The sequence below is a fragment of the Rana temporaria genome, chromosome 5, assembly GCF_905171775.1.
Source record: "Rana temporaria chromosome 5, aRanTem1.1, whole genome shotgun sequence".
Taxonomy (NCBI): domain Eukaryota; kingdom Metazoa; phylum Chordata; class Amphibia; order Anura; family Ranidae; genus Rana; species Rana temporaria.
In genome coordinates, this window is record NC_053493.1 from 84,796,024 (window position 1) to 84,808,349 (window position 12,326).

Here is a 12,326-nt window from a genome sequence, read left to right on the forward strand (position 1 = left end):
AATAATAATAATAAAGAAACAGAAACCAAAAAAGGTTAATAAAAACATCATTCCAAAGTAAAAAATATACAGATTAAATTTTTTTTTTTTTTTATATTTATCAGCCTATAGAAATTAATTAGTGCAGGGTATTTATTAAAATGTTTTAACAAATAAAAGCCAACAGTATATGCGCCTAAAAAATGGTGTAAAATGTATTTAGATTGGTAACTTAGTCCTAGAGGTATTGTTATCTAAGTAGCAATGGTCATGAAGGGTTAAAACGTACAGACAGAATTGTACAGCATTCAAACATACACCGATATGTTTCTGTTGATTTGTTCAAAAGCCCAGGTCACATGGCTGTCCATGATTATACACTGCCCATATCATCACATTTCTGCGGCATGTACACACAAGTGTTTGTGTTATGTCCCGTACACATGATCCGAATATCGTACGACAGATCGTACGACTTTTTTCCGCTGAATATTCGCAAGTAGAAATTGAATAGGTTACTAAAGTCGCAAATTCTCGTACGACAGAAAAAAAAAAAAACGGAAGTGATGTCATGTGTTGTAATGTATTTGTATTGTATTTTCGGACGACAACTATACTGACTAAACGGAAATCGTATGATCTGGCATCATACAAGGAAAATTTCCGTGCTTGTCCGATCGAATGAACTGTCGTGATCGGCTCTCGAAAGTAGTGTACACATGATCCGAAAATCATACGAGTCTTCCTCGGACGATCGTTTTCATCCGATATTTGGATCGTGTGTACGGGCCATTTAGCTGCAGATGGGAAATCTGTACAAATCAATGACAAGCTGACACTGTCAGTGGCTGTTTTGGATGAAATTTCACAAGGAAAAATTACATGCAGGACAGATGATTATCTCTGTGTACAGGCTGTTTGCGTCCCAGGCCACTCATCAGTCCTTAACGGCAGGTAATCGTTTGACATGTGATTACATGTGAACAGATAGATGCTTGTCATTGATTTGTAGTTGCCCTGGACAGCTGTGTGAATGAATTCTTATAGGAATGACTGTCATTATACAATAGCTCATGATTATTCCTTTGTGTCAGACCAGTCTCTAAAATCCTCCTATGTGCTCTGTTTTTCAGAAGGAGCTGTGTCGGTTCAGAGCTAGTGGATTGGCTCTTGCAGAACTGTCCATTTGTCCAGTGCAGATACACAGCCGCCGGCATCTGGCAGATCTTGCTGAAGCTCGGAATTCTCCTTTCAGGTCTGTTTAATGAAAACATTGCAGAACACTCATATTCTATGTGCGAGGGCAGACAGTGCAGCAATCTTCTGCTGTAAAACATCCAGCTGTTCTAAAGAGTTACTGGCGTGAAAATAATGTTGTGGACTGCTGTGTTACTTCCATCCCCTGACTGCACGGTAGCTGTGCCTCTAGGGGAAGAATTCCACAACTTGATAATGTGCTCTAAACTCTCCATGTACTTCATATCTGTGTATACATCATTTTTATGTAGCTCCTATTTGAGTAATAACTGTTATTTTTTTGCATTCCACTGTTAATCTATCATAGAGTATGCCTGTACCTGGGATTTCTCTTCACATACAGTACTGTGAAAACATTTTGGGAAGGTGTGAAGAAATGCAAATATACATTTTAATTGTTTATTTTTTATCATTTTACACAATACAAAGTGAGAAAAATCAAATCAATATTTGGTGTGATTATCCTTTGGATTCAAACCAGCATCAATTCTTACACTTGCACACTTTGTATACTTGCACAAAGGCAGAGATTATGTAAGATTGGAGGCAGGTGTATGATTAACCAATTACACCAAGCAGGTGCTAATGATCATCAATTTCATATGTAGGTTGAAACACAGTCATTAGTGGATACAGAAATAGCTGTGTAGGAGGTTTAAAACTGAGTGAAGGACATCCAAACCTGCTACTAAAGCAGGTTGTGGAAGGCGTTTCATGTCACAGGTCAAACATCATGTCAAGACTGAGCACACAAGGTAGTTATCCTGCATCAGTAAATCAGTAAGGTTTCTCCCAAAGATTTGAAAGCAGACTGGGGTTTCAAGATATGCTGTTCAAGCTCTTTTGAAGAAGCACAAAGACATGGGCAATGTTGAGGACTAATGCCTAAAACCATATTAACTAATTACATACTATGGCGGTGGAGTGGGAGGGGGGGTTCAAAACTGGAGCACACAGAATTTGAAGAAACCTCGTACATTTTTTGTTTTGTTTTTTTTATAAGCAGTTAGAGCAGACCGTTTTTTCTTTTTGGTTAAAGCTTTTACATAAATCTAAAAGCTGAATAATGTAAGCATCCCTCTCAGCGTTAAATGATTTGTCTTAAAGAGGTAGTAATCTCTGCTTTGCAACTTTTGCCTACAGGTAAGTCTATAATAAAGCTTATCTTTAGTTAAAATGAATATCTCCTAAATGCAGGAGATATTCACATATTTTGTAGCCTGTGACATCACTGTTGCATGTGCATTTATAAGGGAGTATGCCCTCCCTTCAGAGCGCTGTGCCATGATCGTGGCTCGTGTGGCCATGCACGGGATTGACGTCTTTGCGGCTGACTCAGTGAGGATTTAAGCCCTCACTGAGCGGTGACAGCGGAGGGCTTCATTTTAAGGCAAGTCTTTCATAATGTGCTAGTATGTGATGCATACTAGCACATTATGCCATTACCTTGCAGGGGACCCAGTTTTCTCTGCAATAAAAAGCTGACTGCTTGTATTTTTTTTCCTAAAAGTTAAGTTTAGTTCCACTTTAACGTGGTTGTATAGGTAACATTTTTTTTTTAAAATAACAAACATATCATACTTACCTCCACTGTGCAGTTCGTTTTGCACAGAGTTGCCCCAGTCCTGCTGTTCTGGGGTCCCACGGCGACTCTCGCGGCTGTTCCCCGCAATAGCTAACCCCCTCTGGGAAGCTCTCTCCCAAAGGGGGTTACCTTTGCGGGTGCGCTCCCTGTCATACACTCTGCGTCCATAGACACAGAGTGTATGACTCAGTCTCACCCCCCGGCGACCGCGTCTTTGGATTTGATGACAGCAGCGGGAGCCAATGGCTGCGCTGATATCAATCTATCCAATCAACGCCGAGACTCCGTGGAGAAGAGGATGCTGTGAACGCGCAGAGCAGGTGAACGGGCTCAGGTAAGTAAATGGGGGGGCTGGGGGGCCCGTGACAGCCAGGTGTTTTTTCACCTTAATGCATAGTATGAACCTTTACAACCCCTTTGAAGTAAATTGAACAGTAACAGATTTAGTGGCTGGATCACCAGGTGAAAATAAAGGAAAAAAGCCGAAAAATAAAGAATTGGTGAGCTGCAGTTAAACAAGTTTTTGGGTTTAATACCGCTTTTAATAAACTCCCCTCTGTGTACTGAACCATCCATATTATCAACTTACTGACTGACAGAACAGTTTACATCAGGAACTCTTCTGATTATATTGGTAACTGACATTTTTGCACTGTTCTGACCTACTCGGCTATTACATCATGAGGCAAAGGAGTGGTCATACATAAGAACAAATATTCAAATTATTCCTCATGGTTCTGACAGTTGGTACCATTGTGGCAGCATAATTATTATGTAAAAGTGAAAATATAGGGGGTTATTTACGAAAGGCAAATCCACTTTGCACTACAAGTGCACTGCAAGTGCACATGGAAGTTCAGTCGCTGTAGATCTAAGGGGGACATGCAAGAAAAATAAAAAACAGCATTTTAGCTTGCACATGATTGGATGAAAAAAATCAGCAGAGCTTCCCCTCATTTCAGAGCTTCCCCTCAGATCTACAGCGAATGCACTTACAAGTGCACTTGTAGTGTAGAGTGGATTTCCCTTTAGTAAATCAACCCCACAGTGTCTTTCGTGCTACTAATGAGTATATGTGAACAGAGAGAAGCTAGCGCTAAAAAGCTGCTACATCTGATGGTGTTTACTGTAAACAAGGATAAATAACTATTGGTAGTGATCTTGCGCTAAAGAAATAAAATAAATATACAAAAACGTACAAACTGCAAGTAAGTGACTAAGGCCCCTTTCAGACGTGCGGACCTTATGTCCACATTTTCATCCATTCGTTGTGGATGAAAACGGGACATACATTGGTCCCTATGTGATTGCGGGTGTCAGCGAGGAAGGACAGGGCGGTCCCTGCACAGTGTGCGGGGACCGCCCTGTCAGCCGACGGCTCAGCGGGGATTTTACAGAGGATCCCCGTTGAGCTTGACGGACACACGGAGGTGGATCATTACTGATCCGCCCCGTGTGAAAGGGCCCCAAGTGCTGTGCATTAGTTGCAATAAGATCATTAGTAATACAAAGATGTAAACCAATAAATAGTCAGAAAATAAATAGTCAACAAATATATACAGCATAGATATGTGATCAATAGTCCCAAAGTGCACAAAATCGCTAAAAAAGTGCAACGTGACAAATCGTGCAAAAATGCACAGAAAACCAAAAATGTATTGGCTATATGTGAAGAATGGTTCAATATAACAATAAAAAAGAGAATGAATGAAACAAAAAAATTGTGATAAAGTTCTGTGTCGTCCCGTTTAAGTGGGTGATGGGAACAAACAGGATCAATCTCCAATATATCAGTAATCTTGATGAAGATGTTTCCTTAATTGTAGTATTGAACCATAATCTGTGTCCTCCACCAGTCTCCCAGAACTCTCACCTCACTGCCATATGGTTTTAAGCACATCAACTTATCGCCTTATCACCAGTCTTCTCTGCTGCAAAGGCCGAGACCCCTGCGATATGGTCACTATTGTACTCCATACCTTATGATGGCACTATAACAGCAAGGGGGGGGGGGAGAAAGCTCCAGCCCATGCCCAGGGTTTGAAACAAGGAGGAGAGGAGGCTCCAATAGTGTAGTATTAAAATGAACCTTTTATTGTTGCACACATAAAAAATTGGACTCTTACAATGTTTAAAGAAAAAATTAGCTTGTAAGGTTTAAATGCAGCGGGGTGCGCTGTCTTACGGTTCCCTTCGCTCCTTCCGATCTGCGGTAGCCTCTGTATCCCTACGACGTTGCGTCACGTACCTTGTGACTTCCTCAGGGGAACCTGATTGGTTGCTGAGGCATCCTAGATATACCGTCCTAAAACCAGAACTCTACAATCCACCATTTTGTCGGCGGTCGTAAGCAGATAGTATGGGCGCTGCCATTTTCCCTAGGAACCAGGAAGTGGCAGACGGCTTCATTTTGCTAAAGTCTTGTTTGTACATATCAGTAGACATTTACGTATAATAATATCGTCCTATACTAGTAACATGTGGATTACTCAGCAGCTGTGTAACTATCCCTATCCTATAACTTCACACAGCGATCTGACTATATTATAGTAAAGTATACAGGACAGTCCTTCCAGCCATGGAAGTCACTCACATATTATTCCCACTATTACTCCACATTGCTGACATATATAGATAAGCAACTGTAGATAATTATCAAATATGGCCGATTTCAATGAAATAATGTGAATAAAACCAGATATTTAAAATGGTTAAAAATAGAATAAAATAAATAAAAATAAATAAAAGAATCTATATATCCAACCTAACCTCTCATGATATAAATGCCACCGCACATCATGAAATTGCGTAGGGACAGTAAGTGAGATATAAATATTTATATGATCACAAAATCACTATTTGATTCAAAATTATGTTGCTACTAGCCTGCCCTATCTCACTTACTGTCCCCACGATTTGTCACTTTGCACTTTTTTTGCAATTTTGTGCACTTTGGGACTATTGATCACATATTTATGCTGTATATATTTGCTGACTATTTATTGGTTTACATCTTTGTATCACTAATGATCTTATTGCAATTAATGCACAGCACTTAGTCACTTTCTTGCAGTTTGCACGTTTTTGTATATTTATTTTATTTCTTTAGAGAAAGATCATTACCAATAGCATAATTATTATATTTTTTCACAGACAGTCATTCTAATACCATAGAAAATAAATGCAAGTTTACGCACATTCATGCATTATAAGCCTTTATTTTACACGGTTTACTGTCCTAAGTTGAAAACTCAGTTTTACATATTTTTTCTGTTAGATGATCCACATTAATTTTAAGTTTCCTACATAAGTCTGAAACCCATCACATGAAAGCAGTCGTACTTATAGAATGTGTATATAGCTAGAAGCAATATGTGCTTGCATTCTTGTGACTCCCATTTAAATGAACAGAGATAATTTCTGATAACACGCTGACAGTTTCCTATCTCTGTTATGCTGAGAGGCTTTTCTTTTCACGCCTGTAAAATAAACTCATTTTTCATCAACATTTTTAATTTCAAAATATGCACACACAGCGTTATGTTTGCCATAATTTATGATTTGTTTTGCAATATTTTTTTTTTTTTAGTTTTAAAGTGGACCTACCGTATACTGAAATGGTTGAAAACCCTTACATATACCTAAGTGACTGACTTCAGATGATGCACAGAGATGAAACAAATCCTTCTATATAAGTTGTACCTGTTTGTTTGCAGTTCTACTTCTGTTTAATTTGCTGAATGTTCTGTATATAGCTTGCCTGAGCTTCCAGAAAGCAGGATGTGGGGAGCTGAAGTTGCACTCTACAGAGCTTGGTGAGGAGAGCTGATTGGAAGGACAGGACAACCCCCCCCCCCCTTCACATAGCACACAGGAACAGAGCTGTTGATGGAGCTCCCTCCCCGTCACCTTTTTAGCTCTTGGTGTCAGAAAAACTTCTCAGAAGTGGCTTATGCAGATAGCAAAAGAACAAAGCAGCTGACAGAAATTATATGTAGTGTTCTGGATAGAGACAAGTACACCCTATAGAGGGACAGAGGTATATGATTGGTTCATATTTCATGTCTGAGGTTTACAAGTACTTTACCAGTCTTGTTGGGAAGGATAAATAAAGACTGATAGAAGGGCTTTTTCTGGAGAAAATATTAGTGGATAAAGTATTACCTTCAGGTCTGGCCAGAATTGAAGGATAAGTTACACGATCACTGCTTAACCACTTCCCGCCCGCCATATGCTGAATGACGGCCATGGGTTGGTTCTGTTAACCTGACTGGATAAGCCGCTCGTGCTTGCCCTCCACCACACTGCAGCTCGGCGATCGGTGCTGCAGTGTGTTGATCCAACACACCGCATCTCTAATCTAGGTAAAGAGCCTATGGTGTAGGCTCTTTACCATGTGATCAGCTGTGTCCATTTTTTTTTTCAACTCCGTTAATAAAACTGAAGAGCTTAGGAGATCCTCTACTAACAATCCAATGTTAGTATGGATTGAGATATTGTGTTCTGACAGGGAGACGCGCACCCCCCCCCCCCCCCCCAGGAACACTCCAGTCTGAGCTCACAGCCACTGACTGAGAGTGCTGATCAGATGCCTGTCGGCAGACCTTTTTCAGTCATATCCTTTCGACAAAAGCCGGACGTTTGGCCAGCTTCTGTTGGACCGGCTGCTGTACACACGTGCCAATTGTCGACCAGTTTCTTTTGAGCCAGCCCGATATTCTGTCCGGGTGTACAGCCTTTTATTGTATTCTGTGTGTAGCCCGAGACAATTCCTTTCCTTCCAATGTGGCCCAGAAAGTTCAGAAGGACGCCATTCTTTTAAATCTTTAATCAAATATAATATGTTTTCTGCAGTGTTTTACATTCTGTCGATTAGCGCATATGCATTGTATGCTACATTCAGGACATGTCTCTAGTAATATCTGGCACAGTTACCAGTGTATGTATGCCAGCTCTTAACCCACCTTTCTAACCTTCAAGTGACTGGTGTCATATTTGATCACATGTGCAGCACTATGGCAACTGTAGATCTAAATTAAGGCTAAGATGGAGTCATTGTCTGTGCATAGGAGGGTTTAGTTCCACTTGAATAGGAGAAATTGACAGTCTGACCTCTACTCCTCCCCTTCAGCAGAAATCACATGACCACGTGCATAGGCCTTCACACATTTGTCCAGCACAGAGAAGTGCCTGGAGAAGTTTTTTCTCCAACCAATACATACATTTCTGCCTGTTACTTTTTAATCATCTAGTCCAGAAAAACTGTTAAAGTAGTTGTAAACCCCCCTGCCCAACTTTACCTCATGTAAAGCAATTTGCAATCACTTACTTGTAGGTGGCTTTAAAAATGTCACAAACTGCTCTGTTTAGGAGATATCGCCGGTATACATTTTAGTGACGTCACTCGCGCACGCGCATTTTGTCCCTCATTTACGGCACACTCAGCAGGATGTCAGTCTATTCATCTATGTGCCGTGCCTCTGATAGCAGAGCTCCACGGCATCACAATCCCACGAGATCTCACTGTTCTTGAAACTCCCCATGTGACCAGATACATCACAGGGGGTGTGAACAAGGACATTCATTTATTCACTAGGAGGACATTTGCATGTGTGCCCTTATTGGTTTGCTGGGCTGTTGCCATGGTAATGGTATACTTAAACGAGGCTTGGTTAATCTTTACTGAGCATGCCCGAGATTCTGGCTTGTTCAGCGAGAAAAGGGCGGAAGTACAGATGAGGCTGGAATTGGAAGGCAACAGCAAACATGGCGCTGGCTTAGACAGGAGCAGATAAAAAAGAAACCAAGCTGCAGAAACAGCAATAAAGATCCTAGAATGCTAATTCTTAACCTGGTGAGTTTATAAACTCTATACATAGTGGCCATATGATTACTGGGAATATTTCTTCTGAGTTTACTTCTTTAAAGCGGTGGTTCCCCTAAAAATAAAGATGCCGAAAGAAGCCGAACGTCGGTGCGGCTCTATACGGCGCATGCGCAACGACGTTCGGCTTCTTTCGGCATCTCGTGACGCGATGGATGCGTCGGTCGGATGCCTGTCCATCAATAAGGAACGCCCACCGCCAGCATCGTACCCGGAAGTGGCGGTGGGAACGAATAATACAAACGCTACGTTCGGAGGTATTATTTACATATAACCAGCCGATTCTAACTGTAATTATTATACCAAATGCAATGTCAAAACTTTATTTTTAGGGGAACCACCCCTTTAATGTAGCTATTGTGACGATCCGGGGTGGTTAAGCTCTAGTGGTTTATGCGTTTTAAGGAACACCGGTCAGTCCAGACTATATTTTTAAGGGTGTAGCAGCCCAGTTTTATTTAAATGAAACAAACTTCACAGAAAATCTTCCCTCGCAGGGGGTTTCACCATTGTATGACAGAAAACTCCAGTCTCCTGGCTCACTCACTCTTACTTAGTCAAACCCCTTCCTGGAGCTTACTTGCTGAGCTTCGTGCTGCTTGGTCACGGGTCACATCTGCCTGCTGCAGACATGCACGCTCAGACTGCTGCCTGCAGCCTTGGACGCCTAGAGACCGCCTGTCTCTCCCTCATGGAGCCGTCTCCACCTGGAAGTCCTCCCGACTCCTGCACCAGGACACCTGCCTGTAGTGAGCCCTGAGCTCTCCTCCTGAGGGGAATATAAACCCAGCCCACAGGTGCGCAATCATCATGCCTGTCTTTGCAAAAACCAGGCTGAAGGTGCTAATACACACCGTGACCTGGGGTCGCCTCTCCACACTATACATATGTATAAAGGAGTGTGCACAATGAACACTGTGCAAAAAGCAAGTCGGTGACCATGAGTAGGTGCTGTGGGTAGGCCTGCTTTGTATATGACCACTAAACAGCCTTTCTGAATAAACATTACCAATTATGTGATGTTACTAATTAGTACATTGCTCCCAGTAATCTGTGGGTGGATTAATGACAGATTACAGAAAATCTGTGGTATTGATTGAAGGACTTTTCTGACTTGCTGATACATGTCCAGCCTTCAGAGTAAAGTTTGTGAAAAATTGAGGAAATACTTCTTAAACTCAGATGTACAAACGGCAGCTACTGATGTTGGCAATGAACAGGCAGAACTCAGATATTAAACACACAATACAAAATAAAGAAGTAACTATGGCAAGAGATAGTTAAGCCCTGCAGGTCAGTTAGCAAGGTTCATTCCTTATGTAACCCATACCAGTTGGCACAATGTAATGTCAATGAGATTAAAATGAATGTGGAGAATAGGGCGCTCAGGATAACAAGGAGACTTTAACATACAGTACATGACTGGCTCTTGAAATTTGATTAATGCACCACAGCAGCACTTCAGAAAAGGGAAGCACACTCTATAGGAAAAACAAAGCAGACAAGTGCAGTAATAAAGCACTTTAATAACAAGGAATGGTTAACCACTTGACAACTGGGCACTTAAACACCCTTAATAACCAGACCAATTTTCAGCTTTTGGTGCTCTCACGTTTTGAATGACAATAACTCAGTCATACAACACTGTAACCAAATGAAATTTTTGTCCTTTTTTTCCCACAAATAGAGCTTTCTTTTGGTGGTATTTGATCACCTCTGCGTTTTTTTTTTTCCCGCTATTAATGAAAAAAGAACGAACATTTTGTAAAAAAATGAATTTTTCTTCATTTCTATCATATCATTTTGTAAAAAAGTAATTTTCCTCATACATTTGGCCTAAAATGCATACTGCTACATATTTTTGGTAAAAAAAAAAAAAAAAATTTGGATATTATTTAGTCTGGGTGAAAGTTATAGGGTCTACAAGCTTTGGTACCAATTTCTGAAAATTGAACAATTTGATCACACCTGAAGTACTGACAGCTTCTCTCATTTCTTGAGACCCTAACAAGCCAATAAAGTACAAATACCCCCCAAATGACCCCTTTTTGGAAAGTAGACATTCCAAGGTAGTTAGTAAGAGTCATAGTTAGTTTTTTGAAGTTGCCATTTTTTCCCACAATTCTTTGCAAAATTAAGATTTTTTTTTTTTTTTTTTTTTCATACCAATATTGTCATTATAACAGGTTATTTCTCTCACATGGCATGTATATTCCACAAATGACACCCCAAAATATATTCTGCTGCTCCTCCTGAGTATGGCGATACCACATGTGTGAGACTTTTACACAGCGTGGCCACATACAGAGGCCCAACACCGAAGTAGCAACTTCAAGCATTCTAGGAGCATAAATTACACATCTAATCTCTCAACCACCTATTACACTTTTGAAGGCCCTGGAGCACCAGGACAATGGAAACGCCCACAAAGTGACCCCATTTTGGAAAGCTAACACCCCAACGTATAATCTATGAGGCATAATGAGTCTTTTGAACAGTTTATTTTTTTGCAGATGTTTTTGGAAAATGTGGAAAAAAAATTAAAACGCATTTTTTTTACACAAAGTTGTCCATTTATAGGATATTTCCAACACATAGCATGTACATAGCAAAAATTACACCCCAAAATGTATTCTGCTGCTCCTCCTGAGTATGGCGATACCACATGTGTGAGACTTTTACACAGCGTGGCCACATACAGAGGCCCAACACCGAAGTAGCAACTTCAAGCATTCTAGGAGCATAAATTACACATCTAATCTCTCAACCACCTATTACACTTTTGAAGGCCCTGGAGCACCAGGACAATGGAAACGCCCACAAAGTGACCCCATTTTGGAAAGCTAACACCCCAACGTATAATCTATGAGGCATAATGAGTCTTTTGAACAGTTCATTTTTTTGCAGATGTTTTTGGAATATGTGGAAAAAAAATGAAAACGCATTTTTTTTACACAAAGTTGTCCATTTATAGGATATTTCCAACACATAGCATGTACATAGCAAAAATTACACCCCAAAATATATTCTGCTGCTCCTCCTGAGTATGGCGATACCACATGTGTGAGACTTTTACACAGCCTGGCCACATAGAGACCCAACATCCAAGAAGCACCATCAGGTGTTGTAGGGACACAAATTACACATCCAATTTCCTTACAATCTATCACATTTTTGAAGGCCCTTCATATTTCTAACACAGCATGTACATACCAAGAATTACACCCTAAAATACATTCTGCTGAGTAATGGGTACAAAAAAAAAGGATTACCTGTGTTTTCAGTAGTGCAATTGTCCACAGGAGGAGAGCCCTGATCCAGGCAGCAGGCAGGGACGTGGTCAGCGACAATGAATGGAATTGTCCAGGCAGCAATATTGTTCATAGTCGGTACATAGCCAGCAGTGCCAAAATATTGGTCCTGGTAGTAAGGCCAGGAAAGAATGGGGACAGGGGTAGAGGCTTCTCCCACCCAAATCTCTTTGAAGCCTCCGGGCAACCAGACCCTAATCTGGGAATGAGAAAACTAAAAAATTAGTTTTTTCATCCAGAAAAACAATTCTGGAGCCCCTCACATGTGTGAGACTCCTGTGTTCCCACTAGCATAGCAGGGTAAAAGATC

The 12,326-nt window shown here is 40.8% G+C and overlaps 1 protein-coding gene across 4 annotated transcripts in view; it reads left to right on the top strand.

Moving 5' to 3' along the window:
* Window positions 1-12,326, top strand: part of RAPGEF5 (Rap guanine nucleotide exchange factor 5) — a 382,012-nt gene that overhangs the window by 118,093 nt on the left and 251,593 nt on the right. The window contains exons 1-2 of one of the 4 annotated variants that reach the window (XM_040352797.1): window positions 1,147-1,234; window positions 6,411-6,516. Coding sequence is in view for 2 of the 4 variants with exons in the window: in XM_040352795.1 (XP_040208729.1) it covers window positions 1,113-1,234 (122 nt within the window). In the remaining 2 variants the exon portion in view is untranslated. Of the gene's footprint in view, window positions 1-1,112; window positions 1,235-1,740; window positions 1,992-6,410; window positions 6,517-6,536; window positions 6,637-12,326 lie in introns of those variants that run through there. The other 3 variants (XM_040352795.1, XM_040352796.1, XM_040352798.1) reach the window with 3 other exon arrangements.